The sequence below is a fragment of the Desmodus rotundus genome, chromosome 6, assembly GCF_022682495.2.
Source record: "Desmodus rotundus isolate HL8 chromosome 6, HLdesRot8A.1, whole genome shotgun sequence".
In the NCBI taxonomy this organism is placed as follows: domain Eukaryota; kingdom Metazoa; phylum Chordata; class Mammalia; order Chiroptera; family Phyllostomidae; genus Desmodus; species Desmodus rotundus.
Window position 1 is genome coordinate 154,749,209 of NC_071392.1, and position 25,696 is coordinate 154,774,904.

Below are 25,696 nucleotides of genomic sequence, written 5' to 3' on the forward strand. Positions count from 1 at the left end.
GGAGAAAGCACAGAGGCGGGCCTGGAGCAGAGGATGGCGACTGGGTCAGGGCCCAAATCTCGCTACACTTCCACCTCCCAGCTGGCACGCTGACCGGCAGCTCAGCCCCGAACGCCCCTCGTTGGGCAGAAAGGTCTGCTCACTCTTCAAGACCCAGGGTCTCTCCTTCTTGGGTCCTTCCAGATACCTGAGAAGGACGCTGTTAGTTCTGGGTTACCACGTTCCTTTGTCTCGAGTAGGAGAAAGGCAGTTAGCACCTTTTGGCAAGGGTGGGGAGCTATCCCGTGCCCCCTCAGGGTGTTCTCTGGGAAAGACACCAGCACTCATCTGCTTTGTAATTTTTTGGTGTAAGATGAAACAACCTCCAATCATTTTGTGGGGGAAAGAGGGTGGGGTATCGACCAATCAAACAAGCAATCAAGTATCCATCCATCCATCCATCCATCTGTCCATGCACATGGCTGCACCCCCAATGTGGGGCCCAGGTCCTGGCGCACACATCATAGGTGCTCAGCAGGGGTATGATGAACATCGACTGAATAGAAGAAAATGGAAAGTATTCTTACCAGACTTCTTTTTCCCGACATGCTCCCTGCGCAGGAAAGAAAGGGGGTGAGAAAGAGTAATGAGTTGGCACCTGTTGGCGTAAGTGAGCCTGTTAGGAAACTGAGATTCTCTGTCTCATAATGTGTCCAGTCAACAAATAAAATTTAAACCAGCCCCAGCGACCCAGATTCCTTAAAAAAAAATCCTCTTAATTTTCTCCCTTTCCGGGATAAGTGCTCTGGTGCCCTGGGGAGGAAGTGGTGGTGGTGGTGGTGGGGGGGGGTGCTCCATGTTGCACCAAGCCTGACGCCCACCTCACCAGGTACAGTGGAGACCCTGCCCCATTCTCGGGGTCCCCGGAAACGTAGGCCTGGAGCAGAAGGCGCTTGGCAGTAAGCAGAACACGCTAAGACTGGGTAGAAGCGCGGACAGCAGTGAGGGAAGCCCATCTCCCCCAGGGTGACATGGGGACACTACTGTGGGCTAGAATGCACACGGAATGCTGAATGACGGCGACACCCTGACCCTTGTCAGTCATGTCGGCGTGCTCCCGTGCAACTGCATGACAAAGGTAGTGTCACGAAGCCCCGCTCGGTACTTCTAATTTAGTCATTTACTACTCATAAGAACCCTAGGGAATTGGTGCTCTTTTTATGCCCATTTAACAGATGAGGCACATGAGGCACAGGGAGGTTAAGTAACCTGCCCTAGGCTACACAGTTAGCAAGCAGCACCACCAGGGTCTGACCCCATGCCTACCTAATTTTTAAAAATTGAGACATAATTCACACAGTATGAAATTCATTCTTGTAAAGAGTACATACAATTCACTGGTGTTTAATATATTCACAAGGTTCTACAAGCATCACCAGTATCTAATTCTAGAAAATTATCATCACCCAAAAAAGGAGCCCCCCTTCCCAGTAGCAGTCACCCTCCAGTCCACCTCGCCCTCCGCCAGCCCCTGGCAAGGGGCACTACTTTGTGCGCTGTCTCTGATTATGTGTCCACTGTGGAGCTTTTATAGGAACGGCATCAGACAAGGGGTGGCTTTTCACACCTGGCTTCCTTTACCCGGAGCGCTGTTTTCAGGGCCCTTACGGTACAGCCTGTATCAACACTCCGTTCCTCTCGGGCTCGTCTTTCTCGGGCTTTCAGTGTGGGTGGCTGTCATGGGGGAGGAATTTGGGGGACGAAGGCGCGTGAACGAGCTGACACTGTCTTCTGTCTTCGTTGGGGTGGGGGGGAGAGAAGCATCTGGAAGGGCTGCGACTCTGCTCTTCCTGGATGCGAACAAGCATCTCCACGTGGTGCCCACCCCTTCCAGAGACTTCCGGCAATCAAACAGACCCATCAGTACCTCTGTCCCCATCCACGAGAGACTGTAAAACCCAGGTGTCTCGGGCCCTGCCAGCCAAGGAGCGGTGAGAACTGGCTGTGTGTCTCCCGTGTGCCAGGCAGTGTGCTAAGGACTTCACATACCCCCCACCCCAGCCTCTCCATGACCCTACTAGTTCCGTTTAAGAAGTGAGGAAGCGGACTCTCCTGAAAAGCACCAGAATAAAACTCTAATGCCAGGAAGCTGCAGAAGAGGCTCATCCCTTGAATTTTCAAACACAACAGTAGAGGCAGGGGTGTCCGCCCACTTCAGCCCCGAACTCAGAAAACTCACTGCTGACCACACCCCGCTTCTCCCCTCACAGCCTCCCAGTCACCCCGTACTGTGGCTGGGGCAGGGGAAGTGATCTCAGCCCACAGATGAGGCAACTGAGGCAGAAAGTGAGGGAGGTGACCCCTCTGTCCTGGTGTGAGGGGGTCCCACAGGGATGCTGCCAGCCAGCTTCCTTCACCTGTAAAACTCGGCTGTCACTTCCCACGTACAGTGACAACAGAGGCTCCATACCGCAGTGAGGCCTGGCCCGCTCGGGGAAGGTCGTCAAACCAACTTACTCTTTGGGAGGATTCAGGTCCTCGGGTCTTGTCTCAAAGAACTGCAGCACCTCGTCACACTGGGAGATGTAGGGGGGCAGCTGGATCAGGGCCTGGAGGAGAGGCACGGGTGAACTCGAGGAAAGGAGAGGGACGTCGGGTGTGCTACAAACTCGGGGTGCAGTGCTCCAACCGGGGCAGGCGGCAGGAGCCCGAGAGGAAGGGGGGGCAGCTTGTTAAAACACATTGCGTGGGCTCCCCCTGCCCTGGTTTTCTGCTTCAAGCCTGAGGTGGGGCCTGAGAATGTGCATTTCTAATGTTCTGTGGTGCTGCTGCTGGTGTGGGGACCACACACACACACACACATACGCACATACGCACAGTATATATATGGGCGTGTATATGGGTGGGAAAAGTTAGGTTTATAGTTGTGAGCACGCGGAACGGTTTATTCCATATTATTATTTATTGTACTATTTGCCACACGAACAACTGTAAACCTACGTTGGCCACACCCTGTTCGTACACATAGATATTACAGGCATATCTGCACAAAAAATACGCACGTATTGAGACAAGACCACAAGCTGTGATCCTCACGCATGCCATTGTTCTTCTACCGCACCCCCTCCACCGGATGGTGGGCACCTGCTGGTTAACGCACCACACTTCATTCAGCTGGCTGTCTACCGTGAACATTTAGGGTGTTTCCAACATGCCTGTGTCCATGTCCTAACTCATGGACCTGACGTGGTAAAGGGAGGGGGCTGGTTTTTAAAAACATTTTAGAATATATATATATATATATATTGTTTTTAGAGCAAGAGGAAGGGGGAGAGAGAAATATCAGTGTGAGGGAGAAACATCAATCAGTTGCCTCCCGTATGCTCCCCAACTGGCGACCAAACCCACAATCTGGTATGTGCCCTGACCAGGGATCGAACCCGAAACCTTGTGGTGCATGGACGACGCTCCCGCCAACGAAACTACCCGGCCAGGGTGCGAAGGGACTATTTTAAGAGTTAGGCAGAGGTGAGAAGTTCCCAGCTTTATGGGGTTGAAACATGCAGGACTTCCCACTGCCCAAGTCCGGGCTGTTTTGCCACCTGGGCTCACCAGTTAGAGCCTCAACTGCCTCCTCTGTAAGGAGGGGCAGGAGGTGGGTGGGGGCACAAAGCGGGACTGCACCTTCGTTGTGCTGGTATATCTACCAGCAGCGATTCACTCAACGACTCAGTGGACTTTTTTATGCCCAGCACGGCACTGGTTTCTGTGCCAAATGGGAGAGAAGTCATGGGGACATGTGACCACAAAAGAATCCAAAACGAAGACCCAGCGCCACAATAAACAAACAGCTCCATTTAACAAATGTTTACTCTAGCCGCCTCTGGCCCTGTCCCGAGGACACAGATCTGAGAGTGGAAGAGTTGTTCCCTGCACCCACTTCTTCACCAACTCATATGGAGGTGAGCGAGCAGCACAGATGACTCTGCTGGCCATCCCACCTCGCAGCGGAGGCGCGGGTGTGACGGGGAACCCTCAGTTCCCCGGTGCATAGCACCCGCCTTCCTGCACCCTCCTTCCTGCACCCTCGGTGTGAGGCTGGGCTAGAAAGGGCAAGCCCTGTATTTTCTTTGCAAGGAGCCTATCAAAGCTGCCTCCCCCCCTGCAAAGTGATGCTGCTCCTGGACTGAGATGGGTGAACGCAGAGATGGCTGGGGGTCTCCCATGGGGCACCTTCTCCGGCGTTTCCAGGGTATTTTGACCCTCTGTAACTTATTTTTCCAGCCTATAAAAAATTTTAATTGTGGTGAAATACACATAACCTACAACTTAAGTCTTAACCATTGTTCAGGGTACGTACAGCTCAGTGGCATTCAGCACGGTCACACTGTCAGGCGGCCGTCCCCACCGTCCACCCTGAGGGTGTCTCTCATCTTGTAGAACTGCAACTCTGTGCTCACTCACTAACTCTCCGTCCCCGTCCCCCAGCTGCCGGCACACACTGCCCACTCTGTACAAATCTGACAACTCTGGGAGCCTCAGGTAAGTGGGATCATCCCGTATCTGTCCTTTTGTGACCAGCTTACTTCACTTAACATAATGTCCTCCAGGTTCGTCCATGTCGTGGCCTGTGTGGGAATTCCCTCCCCTTTCAGGACTAAGTAATATTCCATTGTATGGCTATATCGCTTTTTGGGTTGCTGACCCCATATGACCTTGGAGTGAGGCTCTGAATTGAAGCCCCACCCCTCCCCACATAAGATCTGCCCCAGACCTCAGGTGGGCAAACCTGTGAGGTGGGGGTTTCTTGTTTTTTAAAGATTTTATTTACTTATTTTTCAGAGAGAGGGGAAGGGAGGTAGAAAAAGAAAAGAGAAACACTGATGAGAAAGAAACATTGATCATTTGCCTCTCACAAGCCCCCAACCAGAGACCTGGCCTGCAACCCAGGCATGTGCCCTGATCAGGAATGGAACCTGGGACCTTGTGGTTTGCAGGCCAGTGCTCAGCCTACTGAGCCACCCCTCCCAGGGCGGGGGTGGGTGTTTCAGTAGGGTGCCTTCCCTGGTCACCGGCGCTCTGCCCTTCTGGAGCGAAGGATGCTGACCCGGTACTTGCAGCTCACTGACTCTTTACATTAACCTTGCAGCAGCTGCTGTTCTGCAGCCAATCCCCAGGATCTGAGCTTCTCCAGGGCGGGGCAGCGAGCCCAGGAGGGAGAGTGCAGACCTGCCCCGCCTCCCATTTCTGGCCACCTATCCGGCTGGTTCAGAGCGGCAGGTAAGAAGGTATTCCTTTTCCAGCCCAGGTCGTGCTGCGGTCCCCAGCCCCCCGTGGGTGTCTTCCTCTGAAATCCTGCAGCTCTTGCAGCTGGAGCCACATAATGAAGGAGCTGGTTTCACACTGGACTGTGGTGTGTCCTGGCTGCTTCGTGTGCAGAAATCTTGCGGCTTCCCCCAGACTGCAGTAACAACATCCCAACTGTTGGCTCAGCACTCGACGGCCCCCTGAAACACGGTCCGCTGTGCCACCGCAGGTACTCCTGTGACGGCTGCCCCGTTTTAGAGATGGGGGAGATGGAGGCTCTGGGGAAGTAAGTGTCCAGGCCTTCCACTCCACATCCACAGAGGGCAGGGGCATGTGGCCGGTCCTCCTGCACCCTCCCTACACGTCCAGACAGTGCCAGGGACACCCTGATACCTGGTCGAAAGGAAGAGGGCTAGATGTAGCCATGTGTGACTCTGTTTGGGGTGAGCGGGTGGGCTCCAAAGTGGCCACGGTCTCTGCCCAGAGGGGGCCTCCTGGGGTGCTCCTTGCTGAAGTGGGCAGAGGCCCTGAATGGACCATGGGGCAATGAGGTCCATGGAAACCTCCCGACAGTGCCAAGTTCTCTTTCGGTTTTGAGCAATTCCTAGGAAGTCAACGCCAAACCAAACCCCCAAACCGTAAAATAGAGCCAAGTTGCTAATGCAAGGCAGCACTGACGGCTTTGAAGTTTGTCCCTTTCGTTTTGGAAGCACAGCTAACCGTAAAAACATGACCTGGGGCAGGGAAATAATTCTGCTTCTGAAATATTCCAGAACTGCCTGGCGTTTTGGCTGGTAATGTCCAACAGCCATAGTTCCAGGAAAGCCCGGTTCTGTCCTGGGTGGAATCCTGGCCCCACGGGTACAAATGGCTGGTTGAGGCAGGGAAAAGGGAAGAGAATCGTACTCGCTGAGGGGAATCATCAAAGGTCAGACAGGCCCAGTTCCGGATTCCGGCTCCAGTCATGCCCATCCCCTCCCTGCCCCTCCGGGTGCCTATCGGTAAAATGGAAATAACCAACACCCACCTTGGAGGGCCGTGTCACAGAGTAAGTGAGCACGTGGCTGGAAGGAGCCCACTGTGTGCGAGCTGCTTGGTATAAACAGTAAGTTAGTCCTTTGGCTTTCTGTACTGCACGCAGCAAGCACAGTATTGTGGTGATTTCCAGAGGTGAGTCTGGAAGTCAGCAAGATGATTACGCTAAATAACGGGCCTGGGCTAGAGGGAAAGCTTTGCGGTTTCCCAGTGCTCTTTCGGTCTTCTTTAACTTCAAAAGAATGTCCCAGAAAGTTGACGCTTCTCTCTCTTTATATTTTAAAAATTGTATTCTATTGGGGTAAGAGCGCTTACCACGAGACCCCCCTCTTGACAAATCTGTAGGTGCCCAGCACAATGCTGTTGGCTGTTGAACGGGGGATCTCTAGAGTGTACTCATCTGGCCGACCGAAACTTCATGCCCGCTGGTTAGTTACTCCCCATTGTCCCCTCTCCCCAGCCCCTGGCCCCCGATTCCACTCTTTCATTCCATGGATCTGACTCTTTTAGATCCCTTCTGCAAACAGAATCATCAGTTATTTGTTTTTTTAGTGACTGGCTTATTTCACTTGGCACAATGTGCTCAAGACCCAGCCAGGTTGTCACATATGGCAGAAGTTCCTTCTTTTTAAGGGCTGAGTAGTATTTGAGTGTTTGCCTCTACTGCGTTTAGGTGGCTCCCACATCTCAGCTACAGTGAACAGTGAGCAGAGAACATGGGTCATGAGCACACCGAGAGTCAGGGAGGTGGTGGGCATGAGAGAGCCAGAATCAGAGCTGGACCTGTCTGACCTTGGACATGAACCCTCAGCAAGTACAGTTGCTCTTCGAGATCCTGATTTCAATTCTTCTGGGTAAATACCCAGAAGTGGGATGGCTGGGCCGTGCGATAGGATAGTTCTCTTTTTAACTTGATGAGAACCTCCACACCGCTTTTCACAGCAGCTGCACCATTTTGCTTTCGCACCGATGGGTGTGCAAGGGTTCCAGGTTCTCCACATCCTCACCAACACTTACCTTTCCCCGCTAATAACAGCTATCCTACCAAGTGAGAGGTTATAGCTCACTGGGCTTTTTAAAAAAGATTTAAAAACAAAAAACATAGAAATAAATAAAAAATGATTTTATTTATTTTTAGAGAGGGGAGGGGAGTGAGAAAGAGAGGGAGAGAAACATTGATCTGTTGCCTCTCACACCCCCCCAACTGGGGACCTGGTCTGCAACCCAAGCGTGTGCCCTGACTGGGAAATTGAACTGCTGACCTTTTGGTTCACAGGCCAGAGCTCAATCCACTGAGCCACCCCAGCCAGGGCTCCTTGTGCTTCTGATCGACATTTTCCTGATGATCAGTGACACACTGAATATTTTTATGATCAGGTATGTGCACCTGTTGGTCATTTGTGCATCTTCTTAGAAGAATGTCTATTCAGGGCTTCGGCCCATTGTTTAAATCAAGTTATTAGTGTTTTTACTACTGAGATACAGGAGGAATTCCTTTATATTTTGGAGACTAACCCCTTATCAGATACGTGGTTTGCAAGATTTTCTCCCATTCCGTAGGTTGCCTCTTCACTCTGCTGTTTCCTTTGCTGGTGCAGAGCTTTTTAGTATGATACAGTCCTACCTGTTTATTTTTATTTTTGCTGCCTGGACTTTTGATATCATATCCACAAAAATCACTGCCAAGAGCTCAGAAATAAATCCATACGTATGGTCAACGGACCTTTAACAAAGGCGCCAAGAATACACAAGGGGGAAAGGATAGGTCTCTTCAACAGAGATGGCTGCAGGGAAACTGGGCATCCACATGCAGAAGAATAAAACTGGGCCCTTATTTCACGCAAAAATTAACTCGAAATGGAGTAAAGACTTAAATAGAAGACAAATACCCAGAGGAAAACACGTCTCTAACCTGCTTCCTGAGAGCAAGACCAGGCTCTGCGGAGCCTCAGCGATAGCAGGTGGAAAGACGTCTAAAACACTTTTGTTGCTGCTATTTCATTTTTATTTATTTTTACGTCTATGCTCATGATACCAGTTTTACCCTCTGGTTCTAATATAAAATTTCCTCCAAAATATATACTTATCAGTAAGTTAACAAAGTGAGTGCAAAATTTAAAGAAAAACATTCATAATAATACACACAGGAGGTAGTATATGGTAAAAATCTTGAAGGGAGGTCACCAGTGACTGGAGTCTGGAAAACACTATTATATTGCCTAGAGTGTATTTGAAAATACAACGGCATGGGCGTACACATTCACAGGTGTGTGTGTGAGGGTGTACGTGAGTGTGTGTGTAAGATTTAAGATGCACCCTAATGACGGCCAGCTAATTACTGAAGTCTGTCCCCGCACCAGGAATGCACACTTTAGCAAGCAAAAGACTAGTCACTAGTCTTCATTTCTTCATTGTGAAGAAAAGACTCCTTCACAGCTTCAGGTATCTTGACCTCTGACCGATAGCACAGCCTTCACTCACCAGCGTAACAGCCGTCAGAAATGACTTTCTTTCCTGGTGGAGGAAGGCTGTTCTAGAAACACTCTCAGACATTCTACTCTGGTCCTTGCGTGAACTGGACTCGGTGAGCCCAGCATTGCTGACCGGTCGGGGCGGGGGGGAGGCGCCCTAGGCCCGGAGTCCCGAATCCTCTGGGTTCTGCCTCTTCTTGAGGATTTTACGCGGTTACTGTGAGCTGCTCCCGCGTCCGTCTCAAAGACACTTCACGCCAAGTGGTGTCAGACAGACAGCTGGTATTTAATGAGCTTTCAGAACCACTTGAGAGGCTGTGTGGGGAGCTTGCAGGTGGGGCAGGGCTTGGCTGAGTCTTGTTTTCACTGTGTTTTGACGAACAGAAGTTCTTCAATGCAATGGAGTAAATAAGTCAATCATTTTGTGGTTGGTATTTTTGGTGTCTTTAGAAATTCCTCTATACCTAGAGATTATAAAGACATCTTCCTATTTTTATCTTGTAGAACCTTTTATAGCTGCCTCTTACATTTCGGCCTTTAATTTCCTTGGAAATAATTACATGTGCAGTGTGAGGGAGAGGTTCGTTCTTTCTGGTTTTTTCACATGTGGGTACCCACTCACGCAGGCATCCCACGCCCCCTTGGTGATCTGCTGGGTCAGTAATCTCAGTGGCCACATACACACGGGGCTTTTTCTGGAGTCTCTGCTTTGCCCCATTGGTTTACCTCACCTCGTGCCAACCCCGCACTCTGTTAATTGCTGTAACTTTACAACAGATCTGGCAGAGCAGAAAGCGTCTTCCGTTGAACGCGCACACACACCTGGCGGCTAGCTGTGGGGGTGTCTACAGCACTCGTCCACTTCTACCTTTCCATTCAAGTAAAGGTGAGAGTGGTGCACAGAACTGGCTCACCAGCATGACATCAACAGACAGAAATGCTATGGAAAAGCCCACGTAGTCTGAAGACGTCTTTGCAGACCTCGTGGAAAAAGGGGCGGTGTCACCTCCTTCCAGGAGGGCAGCTCCCTCGAAGCCAAGCCCAGGGGGTTTGGCCAAAACTAAAATCACACAATGGCCACTCTGCCTCTGATGCAGCATCAATAGCCGGGACGGTCACGCCTGTGTGGCTCACAGAACGCACGCAGGTTCCTCCCGGGGTTAATCCAGGCAAAGTCAAGGTCTCTGCACGGGGGTCCTGGTCAGATGCAGACAGCTGCTGCTGTCCCTCATCGCTTCAGGACTTTAAATCTCCCTTCCCACATCAAATGTCCAGCACTTGGGACTCCCCGGGCGGGAGGAAGTTGTGACTGGAGAGAAGCTGGGTGGCTGGGGAAGACGCAGGAGGGTGTGCTCGGGGTTGAGAGACAACAGCTTGTGGGGAAGGTACCAGATGGAACTTCCCAGCTGCTCAAGGTGACCCCAAGGGTCCAAAGTTCTTGCCAACGGCTTGGACAAAGGAACTTCAAGCTTCAGATGTTTGGAATGGGACAAAGAGAGCTGGGAGGCGGGAGGCGTCTGTCTGCGCCTGACTGTCCCTGCCCCATACCCCTTTGTAAGGATATCCTCTGGAGGGAGAAGAGTCAGAGTTGCAGCTGCCTCTACAAGACACATGCTTAAATAACTCGGCCTCCTGAGTTTTACATTCTTAGAGAGGCCGTGAGCGGCATGGGAGTGCCAAGGCCTAAGAGGTCTGGTTCAACTCTCAAGCCCTCCAATAGCAGCTCTGTTGGGTCTCCCTTGCCTCATGTACACAGTGGAACAAAAAACCTACCGTCCAAGGTTACTGGAGAGATGAAATGAGGTCGTGTCTGGCAGAGAAGACACACAATCAGGAGGGACGGTCCACCCTGCCACAAGAGGGGTCACCTATCCCTCCTCTGTCCCCCTTTACATTTTTTTCTAGATTTACTGAAATATAATTTGTGTACCCTAAAAGTCACCCGTTATAAGTACACTCAGCCCGATGATATTTAGTAAATTACAGAGTTGAGCAACTGTCACCACAGCCTCGTTTTCGACCTCTCCGTCACCTCGAAAACTTCCCCCGGCCTCATTTGCGACGGATCTCTCCTTCCAGCGCCCCGGGCCCAGGAAACCACTGGTCTGCTTTCTGTTTCTATAAATCTGTCTTTTCTGCACATTTCACATAAATGAAATCATACATTATACAGTCTTTTTTTCCATTTAGCATCGTGTGTCTTGAGATTCATCCACATGGCAACATTTATCATTATTTCACTGTGTTTTATTGTAGAGTAACATCCTATGCTATGGCCATTCCCCATTTTATCTGTTCACCCAATGATGAACATTTGGATTGCTTCCGACTGGGGGCCATTATGAAGTGAAATAATGAGTGCTATGCTGTGAGCATCTGCCTCCAAGCCTCTGTGTGGATATGAGGTTTTGATTCTCTTGAGTGTACACTTAGGAGCGGCCACGTGGTAGATTTCACTTCCGAAGACACCGCCCCGCCGTTTTCGGAAGTGGCCTCACATCCTCAGTCACTCTCGGTCTTCTCTGTCTTGCTGATCACAGCCAGTCTAGTGGCCGCGTGGGCATCACATTACGGCTTTATTTGGCATTGCTCCAATGATTAATGAGGCTGAGCCCCTCTTCATGAGCTTACTATCACCTGTCTTCCTTCTGTTCAAATCTTTTGTCTGGTTTTAAGCTGGGTTGTCTTTTTATTACTGTGTTTCAAGAGTTCTTCACAGAGTCTTGATACAAATCCCTTATCAGATATATGATTTACGAATATTTTCTCCTAATTGGTGACACATCTTTTCATTTTCTTTGTGGTATCAAAGTACAGAAGTTTGCAAGTTTAATAAAGTCAAATTTACGCACTTCGGTCTTTTGGTGTCCTACCTAAGAGCTCTTGGCCTAAACTAAGGTCATGAAGATTTTTCTCCTACGTTTTCTTCCAGAAGTTCTATAGTTTTCGCTCTTATGTTTAGGTCTGTGATCCCCTTTGAGTTGATGTTTTGTGCACAGTAGGTCCTACTTATTTTTTGCGTGTGGATGTCATGTTAACCCACACTGTTTGTTGAAAAGATTCTTCTTTCCTATTGAATTTCTTGGTACCTTTGTTGAAAATCAGTTGCCTATACATCTGTAAGACTTTGCTGCTGGACTCTCAGTTCCATCCCACGGACCTGTGTGCCGATTCCTGTGACAGCTCCGTGCTGTGCGGACTGCGGCAGCTGTGTGGGAAGTTTTGAAAATGGGTAGCACCAGCCCTTCAATTTTGTTCTTCTCTTTCAAAATTGTTTTGGCTATATATTCTGGGTGCTTTGCATTTCCCCAAACGCTCTGGGATCAACTTGTTAATTTCTGCGGAAAAGAAGCCCACGGGGATTTGGACAGAGGTTGCACTGACTCTGTAGGTCAATTCGGGGAGAACGGCCGCTTTACCACCACTGACTGAGTCTCGCATTCCGTGGCCATGAACTGTCTCTCCGTTAAAGCAGCTTCTTCAACTTCACTCAGCAGCGCTTGTAATTTCAGTGCGCAAACCTCGGGCTTCTCTCACTAATTCATCCCTAAGTATTTCATTCTTTCGATGCTCCTGTGAGTAGAATTATTTTCTTAATTTCATTTCCGGGTTGTTCGTTACGCGCGTATAGACATGCAATTGATTTTTTGGTGTACTGATCTTGTGTCAAATGATCTCGCTCAGCTCGTTAGGAGTTCCGATAGGTTTTTGGTGGGTCCCTTTGGGTTTTGTACGATACAATCATGTCATCTGTGAATCATGGCGTTTTTACTTCTTCCTCTCCAACCTGTATGCCTTCCATTTCTTTTTCTTGCCCGCCCACCCTGGCTAGAACTTCAAAATAGAACAGAAGTGACAAGAGCAAATGTACTTGCTTTGTTCCCGGTCTCAGGGGAGAGAGATCATTAGCTGCTCCATTTTTAAGGCATTTCTTGCTATTCCTACCCTTTTCCCAACACCACTGCTAATGATTTTAAGTTAGAGAAGTACATACTAAAGATAAGGGAAGCTAAACAAACTAAAAAACATTTAAAAAATGCTCTCTCCTGACCACAGCCTCAATTCAAACAAAATGTAACCAAAAGCAGGCTCCTTGTTTTTTAAAACATTCAAGAGATTGGAAACCAGCTGCCCTGTGCCCTTTTGGACCATTCACACACAGGGGGACATTATGCAGCCATTAAAGGTGAGGCTCAAGAAGATGTTTTAACAGCATGGGAAATTCTTACATTGTAACACTAAAGAGAGCAACAGAAACCACACAGATAGGATAGTCTCGATGCCATAAAGAAACGCATGTAGGAGACATAGGAAAGAAAATATGTAAAACCCTTCATAATCGTTGCCTCTGAGTTCAAAGATCCCAGAGGATTGCTTTTTCTAATTTTTTTACATTTGTTTCAACTGAACAGCTTTTCACGAGGAGCATCTGCCAGCCAGGAAAGGAAAAGGAAAAACCCTGCCCACAGGGAGGGGCAGACACACGCCACAGGAGAGCTGGCAGCCCTCAGACTCACCTTACAGTACTCATCGATGGGGATCAGACGCTTGACGGCCACGTCGCGGATGTGGCTTCGCCGGAAGAGAATTTTGCCTGCACGAGAGAACACACGGCACAGTCAGGGGGCAGCGACGAGCTCTCAGCCACCTGCAGGGTGTGCTGTGGGTGCCTCCGGGAGGCCTGAGGGGGACCCACATTCCTGGCTGTCATCAGTATCTCCTGTTGGACCTGCACAGGGCCTGGGCGACCCAGTGCTTGGTCCTCCAAAGCCCTGTTCACAGCTCTCGTGCAAAGGCTGGAGGGCGCGGGGCCCAGTGGGTAAGTCTCGATGAGTTAAAGGAGGCTGGCACCGACCCGAGGAGGGAAGGCATTCCTACTCCTACCCGACGATCTGAGACCTGCTGTCCAGCTCCAGGGTTCTCACACTGCCAGGGCAGTACAGCGAGCACTCAGACGTGCCCCAACCTCACGGTTCAGTCTCCTCTCCGCTCTAGACTTCAGTTCCCCAGCACGCCCTGCTGTCCCACAGTTCTGTGCCCTCCCCTCCGCCCGGGATATCCAACCTCATCCACCGTCCCTGTTGGGAAACTCGCACCCACTTGACACGGTTAAGAGTTTCCGCCCCTTCCTGACGGCACACATCACATCACCCCTTTACTGGTCTTCCTTCCTGCCAGTCACGGGGCTCTGCACAGACAGGGACCCACTGGGCCTCTGGGTCAATGTTGTGCCTTCACCGTGTGGCGCTAACATCTGATCAACGGAGGAAGGTGGCTTCCACATGCAAAGACGACAAATCCCTAAAACGTCTTCCCTGACGGGTTTGCAACAGAAGGATCCCGAGCCTTCCTCCCTTGCTGAACACCGAGAGTCCATGCACTACTTCCCTGGTGTCGTCCTGAGCACTGGGGTGAGGAACTGCAGCCTCCAGCACAATGTACAGGTCAGAAACTGGGACACAGGCAAGCACAAGTATATAAATGATGCCACCCAGTGCCCCCGGAAATACCCGAGACACTGAAACGTATGAGCAAGGGTTGTTTAGAACAAGCCTGTGGGTTCCCAGGAGTCCCATCAGGAGAGGGTAGCCGAACGCGTGTGCCAAGCTAGCCTGGGCTCCGGGTTCTGAATGTGTCACACACGGGCAGGGACAGGGAAAATCAGAAAAAAGTCATCGCGGAAGGCCACAGAAGTGGGAGACGGAGATGAGCCCCTCTGCCATGCTTATGCAGAGCCTCCGGCGGGGGAGGGTCTAGGAGTCAAAGGCACAGGGAGACCACAGCTGCCCAGACAGCACAGCACAGACATCCACTAAAGGCTTCCCCAGTCCTGGTCTGAGGTCAAGGAGCAGAGTCTGGGTCACGAGGCTGGCAGGGCGCGGGGAGGAGAGAGGAAGCACTGTTCTAAGATCGAGCCTGGGTGGGTGGGAACAGGATGGTAGGAAAGGTTCACCTTCCCACGGTAAGACAGAATCGGAAGGGGTGCTGGGAAAAAGCCGATTGATTTTGAAAGACTTGCAATGCAAGCTGGCAAGGAAGATTTGTAGCCAAAAAGACCATTTAGCTAATTCAGCATTTAAAATAATCAAACGACTTGCTTCCGGGTAAAAAAGCACCATTAGGAAATTAAGTAGCTACGGTCAGCGTAAGTGAGCCTTTTTTGCTCATGTCCACCAAATTTAAAAAAGTCACGGTGAGATAAAATACATATTCCTCCTATTCCTTAATAACTAGGAATCTCCTTTCTTGGTGAGGGCAATAGGTATAATTCTGCTTAGGAGTCGATCAAATTTCTGATACGCCATGATTAGAAAAGAAAAATCTAGAAGAAATTGCACCCCAGGGTTCCGAGTGTTTGTCTCTGAGGACTGGAAGAAAGAGGCTTTTGTTTTCTTCTTTATACGTCTGCCAAAGTTCCTACCATAAACATTAGGGCTTCTAAAATCAGAAAATTTCCATGTCATTCAGAACAACAAAAAGGGCAAATAATGCAGCAAAGGGGGAAGGGGCTTGCAATCTGGCTCTCCTGGAACGGTACCCCCCTCACCCACGTGGCGGGCACAGGCTCTGCACGGACCCTCAGTGTGCCCGCGCTGGGGGCCTTCCCTCCTGGCACTGATGGTGGGTGCTCCCCAATAGGCAGGGACCCTGCTGGCTTTTGAGTGAGGCCATCCTTCCCTTAGGGGGAGTGCCCCGACACTGTTTGGCATCCAGGGCCCAAAGCCAGAGGGCTGGTAGCCCTCTCATCCCCCCCCTTTCCTGCCCACGGTCTCTGTGAGAATCAATTCACTGCCATCGCGGGTGGGAATTAGAACCCCTAGCCTTGTCCTGAGCCTTCAGCAAGGCAAATGCTTCCTGCCCTTTAAGCTCCTTCACAGAATTGGATAGGAGTCCCTACCAAAAGTGTTTGGCCCCATTTGGGTATAATTTCCCCTTCTGTAAGCCAGAGGGAGGGTGCAGAGTGGGGGGCACAGGCTTCTTCCCGAGAAGGTGTGAGCGGGCTCAACAGGCAGGGTGCTGGCAGTGCTGGCGCCCCTCCTGCCCTGCCCCCTGGCCCCCAACAGCAAGGCCGGCCTGGTGCCACCACCATCAGAGGGGATTCCTCCTCCGCCTGGCCTGCAGGGGCTGAGAGATATGAACAGAGAACTCAGGTGCCTTCGGTGTCCCCACAGGGTGTGACACAGTGACAAGGGCATCACTCCCCTCCCTGTGCAGCCTCAGTGGGACAGGAGTCTCTGGGCACATCAGGTGTCCTGCCAACAAGGGGGACGGGAAGCCTCCTGGCAATCCAAGGGCCACCACTTACTGAAGGCGTCACCTTGGGAGACACACTGCCGCCCAGAGGTCGGGTCTCCTCCTCTCTCACGTGGGAGCGCAGGCCCTTCTCTCTGTGGTCATCCCCGCCACACAACCCGCGCGGGGCTCAGGCCCTCATAAATGGGTAATGGCGTTCTGTTCTGCTCCAACAGTGTAGAAGATGCTGCATTACACTCTGCACTGAAGAGCATGTCTGAGCCTCCTGCTGGGCTATTCACATTCACCCTCCACAGAGCTGGAGTACTGCTCGGGCCAGGCTGTGTGGCCCAACCGTGTGGCCTGCACCTGCTGTGAAGTGTTTCTGCGTGAGTCGTGGGGAAGAGGGCAAGTGAGCCTCCACCCATCCCTGCCTGGGGTGGAAAGGGTGCTCAGTGTGGAGAACAGCCTTTGGTGGGAACGAGCAGGCTTTTGTTTTCCACAGTGGAGGAAGGCCAAACTGTAATTTTTAATTTTCAAGCTGTGTCCTCTGCCAAGTTGGCCTCCCCAGCTCTTGCCGGGGTGGAAAATTGCAGAGGGCAGCTCTCCCCTCCCCCGGTCTTTGTGCTAACATGAGACCTGCTTTTGTTCTGCTGACGTGGCAGGCTTGGCAGAAAAGTGACCCCTAGGAGAGAGGACTTTCTCCCGCAGGTCCCTGACCTTGGCCTAGGCTTCGAGGAAAAAGCTAGGAGGTGGCCTGGGAAGGGATGCTCCACGCGTCCCGGGGCCCAGCGGGACCTCTCCAAGCAACAGTGGGTGTCCTGAATAGGGAAGTCGGCCGAGTCCCCGAGAACGGCATTTTCATGAATTCGTGGGTGGAAAAGAATTACGTAACCACGAAAGCTTTCAGGGGCTTGGGAGAGGGTCGGCTCAAGTTCCTCCCTGTCCTGGGAAGTTTCTCCAGAGCTGGTTTTGCCTTTCATCCAGGAAAGACTTATAACTCAGTGCTTTCCTTTCCTTCCTTGGAGAAAATCTTACATTTAGAGCCCAGTTCAACGTGAACATTCAGACTGACCACTCAAGTCCGACTCCAAGATATGAAATACCAAGCAACGCCAAAGGAATGTCGCTGGACCCTGTTTCCGCCTTTATGGAGAACCGACTATGTGTCCGGGAGAGAAGCCTGTGAAGCAGGGGCCATGTCCCATTTGATCAACGTGGAAACTGAGGCTCAGCAGGGGGCGGGACGGAGGTCGCAGGGCTGGTCTGTTTGACTCCAAAGCATGTGCTTGCAGCAATGACACTTGGCTGCTGCAGTTGGCACTCCCGGGTGTCTCCAGTAGGGAAAAAAAGTCCCAGTGTGACTGCACACTCTCCCCGTGGAAGAACGAAAAACATTAGCTCTTTGAGGCAAATGACCCTCCCAGTGGATGGGGGTCTGGCAAACACGCCTTCCCTGTTGTCCCTAAACCCAAGCCACAATGACGGCCTCTGGAGGAACCCTGGAGCCCTGGGGGAGGGGGTCTGGCTCCGGGGTGACCTGGGGCATCTCGCTCACCACTCGCTGGGCCTGCTCCTGCTTCTGCAAAATGAGAAGATCTGAAGGGCCCTTGCAGCTCGACACACGTGTGACTTGGGGCGACTGCCGATTTGCTGAGGATGTGTGCGTAAAAGCAACAGGAAGTGCTCGCCTGCCGCCGGCTCTGCGCCCAGGCACTTATCGACCCCGGCCATAACTCTGCTATTTACGTGCCATCGTCACCTCCAAGTTGCAAATGAAGAATTGAAACTTGGGGTGCCGAAGCTGTGCACCCCAGGCACCAGAGCACACGAGGAGAGTGCTGGGATTGGAACCCAGGCCGAGTGACTTCGGGCACGAATTTTGGAGCCTGGCCCTACCTGTGTTTGGATCCCAGCTCTGCCATTGGCGCAAGTGATTATAATTTCTCTGAGCCTCAGTTCCTGCAGCTGTGAAATGGGCATATTTGTAATGCCTAACCCGCAAGGCTGTTCTGAGGATGAAGTGAGGGAATGAACGCAGCGTACTTCACCCAGCGATGGGCACACCGTAGACAGACACCCAATCAGTGGTCGCTATGGAGACAGCAGCACCGGTTAGGGTAACCTGCCTTCTGAGCTGAGGTCTGATGCTATTCCTTTGGTAAGGGATTTTCTGGGGGAAAGGGACAGGAATGCCTCAAGAACAGGGGCCCTTGTCACATTTACTGCTCCATAGCGCCTGGACAGGTGCTTGGTATGTAGGAGGTCCGAGGTAGGTAGGCCAGTGGAATTTCTAAAATGCGCCCCCCGCCCCACAAAGATGTCCCATCCTAATCTCCAGAGCCTGTGCCTTCCGTGGGATCTCACGGCTGTGGCCCTGTTACGTGGCATGCCGTGGCTCCCTTTCAGAGGGAGACTATCCTGCATTAGCCAGGTGGGTACAACGTAATCACAGGAGTCCTTCAGAGCAGACAGTTTCCTCCAACGGGTCACAGGAGGGGTAGTTGCAGACATCAAAAGCACAAGAAGGATTCACTGCCTTGCTGCTAGTCTGGGGGAGGAGGGCCCGTGGAGGAGGGATGCAGGCAGCCCTCAGAAGCCCTGGCTGGCGGCAAGCAAGGAAACAGGCTACAGGCATCTCGGTTCCAGAGCTGCAAGTCATTGAATTCCTCCCCAGATCCTCCACATAAGAGCCCAGCAGGGCCAAGGCCTTGATCTTGGCCTTGTGAGACCCTAAACAGAGTACCCCGCTGAGCCCACTGGGACTTCTGACCAAGAGAACTGTGAGATAAAAAAAAATGGGTGCTCTTTTAAGCTGCTAAATTGGTGGCAATTTGTTACACAGCAATAGAAAACTGATACAGTAGCCATAATAGATGACACTCATGATAAAACTTTATGAGCTTCATTATTCCCATTTCAGAGGTAGGAGGAACTGAGGCCTAAGCCAGTAAATGGCGTAGCATCTAACCCCAAGGCACATACTCTTAGCCACTAAAACCCACAACTGATTGCGACTCTGGTCATTGAAACAGTGCCCCAAGGAGGACATGCCGAGAGACCCGGGAGCTACACCGGGTGCCCCACTGGCCCTGTCTCACCTACCGGGCAGAAAGGGAATGATCCGCTGTTTGGGGTCCTTCTGGCCTCCTTCCATGGGGAATTTGTCCAACATCTGCATCTGTAAAGGGGGAGACACCAAAAAATATAAATGCATCTCTGACATTTAAAGAAAGTGTCTGAAGTATGTGACCTGATACACAAAAGCTCACTTTATTCAGCTTTTCGGAAACCCAAACTGATGGGGAAGATGACGTAAATGGGACCCAGGATCTCCATGAAAATAACTCTTTATGTCCACAGCTGCCAGATTCGTGAAGGCTCGGAGAGCAAGGAGAAGCCATTCTAGGTTTCCCCAGGGGCCTCCTGTATGTGACACAGCACCCGCAGGGCCACCAGAATTCCACGGTGGCAGGTCATCCTATTTCCTAAGAACTGCCAGGTGGTGCCAAGGAACAAACTGTGGAGACCAGGCTTACACTCGCCTGCCCCACGAAGATTCCCCCGCGGGGAGCAACAGGCAGCTCCGTGCCGGCCCGTGGTGCACAGTGATGGAAGACTCAGTCTGGACAGGAGGCTGAAAAGGAAGTTGACCTTTACAGGTGTAAGAAGTGCCGTGGGAGGGAGGTGCTGGTGCAGTGGGGACAGAGGAGGGGTGGAAACAGAGTACTTCACTCGTGCAACAAACACCTCTCTGAACTCTGCAGGAATTAATGGGAAATACGTGATCTGATATGCGCAACCACGGAGACCTGCTACTGGTGGTCCCGGGGAAGTGGCGTGCCTGGGCCTCATCTTTAGGTCAGTCAGAAGGACCCCAGCTTGCAGGGCTATTTTACAGGTTAAAGCTGTCATCCGATTTCTGGTCCTACACGTGCGCACATGGTAGATTTGAACCTCTCCACCCCCTTGAAGTGGGATGTGGCCAATTAAATGTGAGCAGAGGAGACATGTGTCACTCGGGGTGGAAGAGTTATGAGTGGTTCGTGACTCTGTTTCCTTCTGCCATGGTGACTGGCCACATTCCAGACGGTGGCTTCTCTGACAGCGAGGGTCCTGGAGTGAGGGTCCAGAGCCCCTGACAACATTTGATGGACAGGTAGCCCGAGTGAGAAATACACCCTTGTTGTATAGCAAGGCTACCTGTCATAGCAGCATGTCCTAACCCATCCTGACTAGTGCATGGGCCCAGGATTCAAGCAGAGAGAAAGCTACCCTGGCACTCAAGATGTGTCTCTCTGATAGAATGACAGAAGCTTCCAGTAGCCCAGGAGAAATAAGCACAGATACTATGCAGGCATTTAGGGGGTAGGAGAAGACTTGAAGCAGATGAGAAGAAAACCATGTATGTGTGCCAAGCATGGACTAGATTCTTTAGACACATGCTCTCACTAAATCTTCAGAATGCTCCTTCAAGGTGGACATTACTACCCAGGAAATCAAAGCCCAGAGAAGTGAAGGAATGTTCCATGAGCCTGTGGCCAGCAGGAGGCGGGGCCAGAGACTGAGGCCCATGTGTTTCTCTGCCACCACGTCACCCCCCTCTGAGATGCTGTGAAGACAGTTAAGCAGGACTGCTCCTCAGCACTCAGGGAACAGGGCCGTCTAACCCGGCTGGAGCTCCCTGCCTCCTCTGTGCTGCTGTGTGACGCCCCTAGGGAGGGGGGTCAGCCTCAGCTTGGCCAGCACCCTGAAGGGCTGCCCTCCGAGGCTGTAGTTTGATTTGTGCCTCGGGGTGATGGGGAAATGCTTGGTCTCCGTCGTTCAGCAACTGGTGAGGCTACAAAGGCCTCGCTGGAAAAGGCAGGCTTCCCTTTAGGAGTCCAGGGACTCTTCAACACTGGCACACAGCAGGCACTCAGTAAAAACTGAGGAAAGCGATGAATGCAACTGAGATTTGGGGGGAGCAGCTTCAGGAGATGTTTGCTGAGTACCCCTGATTAATAACATTCATATTACTCATCTTAAATAATGAGTAACCTCTACTAACGCCTGATGGGCAGTTGCCTGTTATCGAGCCTTCTCACACACGGGATTTTATCTGACCTCCGTAAGCATACTGTGACTTAAGTGCACCGTCCCCATGTCACAGACGGGGGCGCTGGGGAGCAGAGAGGGACAGTGCACTGCCTCAGGTCACTGGGCTAGGCGGTCATCTAGCCAGTTCCGACACCTTAATCCAAATGCCATTCTCCTCCCCGAGGACCACTCTCTCAAGCAGTCTCGGAGGATCACGTGAACATGAAAAACCAGCCTGCGACGGGGAAAGTTTAATATTCCACGAACAGGTACACAGCACGCTTTCTTTTCAAAAGCAGGGTGATTAGCCAGTCTCTGCTGTAGAGGGTTTTAAGGATTAACAGGTTTTGTCTAACACTATCTTCTTTTTCCCTTCTCAATTTTGTTTAAGACAATGTTGGAACACCATGAAAGGGAAGTGTAAAAAAAAAATAATTCATGCATCAGTCATCTGTCCACGTACCATGCCTGTGTCCACTCTCCTAGGTGCCCTTGGGCCCATCTCAATGTGCACGCCCGCCCAGAGGCCCCGTCCAGCGCTGTAGCTCGGCCCTCCCTGTGGTCCTCACTGCTCTCTCACAGGAAGTTACTCTCATGCTCGTCCCTTTGTCCTGACTTGCTTTTACCCAGAGGAGCGTGGCCCAAAGAGCGGAAGTGTTATTTATTAATTTGAGGCAGCAGACGTGGGCTTAATGCTACAAAGTCTAACCACAGGTATTTTACCCGCGGGGGCCAGACAGCCCTGAGTTTAATCTCTGCACTTCCTCGTGCCAGCTGCTCGTCCTTAGCCAGATACCTCGCCTGTCGGGTCTGATTTACCATCTGTGCGACGAGGAACACAGGCTGCAGGGGCTCAGGGAAGGAATGCTGAGTGTGAGCTCTTTGGGGGCATCGTAGGGATGCAACAAGAAATTCACCATCCTTGCGCTCTGCCCATCAGGAATATCTTCTTTGGAAAGTTATTTGGCCTGGCTGGTGTGGCTCATTGGATTGAGTGCCGACATTCGGACCAAAGGGTTGAAGGTTCAATTCCCAGTCAGGGCACAGGCCTCGGTTGCAGGTCAGGTCCCCAGTAGGGGGGCACACAAGAGGCAACCACACATTGACGTTTCTCTCCCTCCTCCTTCTCTTCCCCTCTCTCTAAAAATAAAAATAAATAAAATATTTTTCGAAAAAAAGTTATTTGGGAATAACTTTTAGTAGTTTGTGAGGTTATGTGGGTTTTTTTTGTGTTGAGTATACATAACATAAAATTTATTATCTCAACCATTTTAAGTGCACAATTCAGAGGCACTAAGAACGCTCACATGGATGCAACCATCCCCCCCATCCAGCTCCAGAACCTGAGCTGAAACTCTGTATCCATCAAACACTGCCTCCCCAGGCCCTTTCCCAGCCTGGGACACTCAACATTCTACTATCGGACTCCATACACCTGACTATTCTCGGTGTCGCACATAAATGGAACCCCACCGTACTTGTTCTTTGTGGCTGGCTCATTTCATGTAGCATGCCCTCAAGGTCCATCCATCTTGGACCACGTGTTGGAATTTCCTTCCATGTTAAGGCTAAACGATATTCCCTTATGAGGCTATTTTGTTTTAAGATTTATTTATTTCAGAGAGAGGGGGGAGGGGGGAGAAAGAGAAGGAGAGAAACACTGATATGTGAGAGAGACATTAATCAGTTGCCTCTCACACGCCTCCAACTGGGGACCTGGCCCACAACCCAGGCCTGTGCCCTGACTGGGAATCGGACCAGCGACCCTTTGGTTCGCAGGCCGGCACTCAGTCCACTGAGTCACACCAGCCAGGGCTACGAGGCTGTGTTTTAAGGTTGGTGAAACCCAGCCTATCCAAGGCCCCTCGGTGGCCAGTGCTGGGCTGTCCAACAGGACTTCCTGCCACATGGAGATGCTCTAGATCTTGCCCCCTGACCGTAGCCACTAGCCCTAGGTGGCTACTAAGTACTTGAAATGTGGCACCTGTGACTGAGAATCTCAACTTTTAATTTTATTTAATTTTAATTAATCTAAATTACATTTAAATTGCCTCATGTGACTAGTGTTGACCACACCAAACAGGCCAGGGCTGCACTACGATACTCATCTTCCACTCTTGGCCATACCCAGTTTTTCTTCATTTCCTTTATCGTCCTATCGGTCCCAGCTCTTTGCAGGGACAGGAGATCGGGGCCCCAGGAGCCGTTTGGCTTTTGGCTTTAGTGTGTCTGTGTTCACAAGCCACAAGCAGCTTCCGTCCAGGGAATGGCCACACTCGGCAGCCACTGACTTTGAAGCAGACCAGGCAGCATTCCAGACCCTCCACCGGGACCCCAGACCCGGTCTGTCTATAGCAGCAGGAAGGACCAGAGGCACCCGGTGAGGTCCAACCATAGATGGTATCCTTGGAAACCAGAAAAACCACACCCCTCCCCACCCCCCAGAATAAAAGGAAGTGGTGCTGGGGTGAGGAGGACTAGAAACCGGGAGGAAAGTGAGTCAGTTTGGGGGGGAGGAAGGGGGAGGGTGCCACGTCAGATGGCCGCATCACAAGCCTCGAGCAGGCAGGAGAGAACACTCCCTCAGCAGTTTTCAAGACCTCAGCTTGTGGTGGAGGGAAGGGAGATGTGCTGTCCAAGGAAAACACCATGGAGGCTGGCGTGGAGGCCCACACGTGGTCCGTGTTAGTGGCAGGCTGGACTGGGAGGGGTTGGCTCCTCCCATCTCACCAGAGCCCCATGTCCCACAATAGCCAGGGCAGGCTGGGGAGAAGGGCTGGGGTGACTGTCCCATGCAACTGCTGACGGGCGGGAAGCCACGTGGTCCCCAGAACAGGACGCAATCATGTACCTGGGCACTGCTCCGCAATGCGTGGTGGGTTGTTTGGGGTTTCTGTCCCCTGAGGAACTGATCTGTCTAAATGTTGGGGTGCCCTGACGTCCTGGTGGACACACCACACAGAGACTGCAGCCCACCAGCCTGCCCCCTTCTCTCACCCTTACTGCTCCTCCCCTGTCCAGGCCCGCATTTTCTCAGCTGACCCCCTCCACCACCTCCTCCCTGGTACAACACATGGGAGGCACACCCCAATTTCAGAAGATAACGCTGGGGGGAAGAGTGTATCTGAGGTCCTGGCCAAGGCGCTGTTTGGATAAATACGGTTGGTGCAATCCTAGCAAGCGTTGGCTGGGGTCTCGCTGCAGGGCCTTTGCAGCTGGGCGAGGCCCACGTGGGGAGTAAGACCCATTCAGTCGCCATCCCTACACTATACCTGCCTCCAGAAAAGACGGGGGACCGCAGTTCCTTCCCTTTGGCTTCTGGGGTGGAGCAGGGGGCTTCTGGGGGGACAGGTCAGTCCTATCTCCATTGAAAGGAAACACACGGTGTTTGTGGTGCAACATGGGGCAGCCTCTCCCATCTCCAGGACCCAGGTCCCGTCTCTGGGGAGAACAGTAGGCGTGGCTCCAGCTTGCTGTCCGCTATGAGATTGGCGGCATCTACGAAACCACTCCTCCCAAAAGCAGCAGGGCTCTCTGGGTCTCCACAGCGTGCAGGGTTCCTGCTCCCGGGCACATGGCGCTGCCGCTTCCCCCAAGAGCTCCCTGCCAGGCAGAGTGACCCAGCTGGCTCCGTTCCCCTCTTGTCAGAATCCTGCAGACGCCCAGCTAAAAGCATGGCTGGCTCACGCCTCGGCACCTTCGCACACCCAGGTTCCTCTACGGGGAATGCCCTACCCCGCCCTACCCAGAGGGTCAACTCCTTCCTCGTTGTCAAGACCCTGCTCAAATGTCACCTCCTCCAGGAAGCAGGCCCTGCCTGAGCTCCCTGGTTGGGACAGAAGTCCCTTTCTGAACACCTGGGGTCCGGCTCAGCCAACATGTAACTGTGCTTCCCTGATGGAATCTGGGGCTCCAGTGATGGCCATGACCCTCAGCCTGGGGAAGGCAAGCAACCAGAGGGAAAACTCAGAAGGCAAAGGTTGCGTGGTGCAGGGCAATGCGGACCCCTCAGACACCTGAAGCCCGTTGGTGAAGGAATCGTGTTCTGTTCTGAGTGGCCCTCCGCAGGGTAGACTGCCCGTGTCTTACAGGGACACCTTCACAGGGCAGCTCCGTCGGGGGGAAGAGTGTATACTCTCAGTGCAGAACTCTAGCAGGCGAACGTATCTTTGGAAAAACAGATTCGAGGGCAGTACTGGACCCCAAAGAGGCAGCGGGGTGCCGCTTTCAGACTCAGCCACAGCTGTGCTTGCATCCCAGCCATGCTGCTCTTTTCCCCGAAGTCGCTGAGCGGACCTGCTGGATACAGCTTGGAGCTGGGGCCGCCATCATACCAGACAATACCTGCCTGGAGGTGAAGAAAGCCAAGTGGAGAAAAGCAGGTCCTACTGACACTGTGGCCCCTAGATCCAGCCACACCTGAAGCCAAATGCCCGTCGTCTTCTCAGTTACCGTTAGCTAACCAATGTTCTTTTTGAATAATCCATCTTGACTGGGTTTCTGTCATCTGCAGCTAACACAGTTCTGGCTAAAACAAGATCTCACAGCCAGAAAGTGGCAGCATTGGGATGAAAGCCCAGGGTCCCACCCAC

The 25,696-nt window shown here is 51.9% G+C and overlaps 1 protein-coding gene across 2 annotated transcripts in view; it reads right to left on the minus strand.

Annotated features, from left to right (window-relative positions):
- Positions 1-25,696, minus strand: part of SH3PXD2B (SH3 and PX domains 2B) — a 76,849-nt gene that overhangs the window by 22,492 nt on the left and 28,661 nt on the right. For both annotated transcript variants that reach the window (XM_053926857.1, XM_053926856.1), the window contains exons 3-6: positions 19,131-19,206; positions 13,310-13,386; positions 2,497-2,588; positions 567-592 (exon numbers count right to left, since the gene is read on the minus strand). In XM_053926857.1, coding sequence (XP_053782832.1) covers positions 567-592; positions 2,497-2,588; positions 13,310-13,386; positions 19,131-19,206 — 271 coding nt within the window. The remainder of the gene's footprint in view (positions 1-566; positions 593-2,496; positions 2,589-13,309; positions 13,387-19,130; positions 19,207-25,696) is intronic.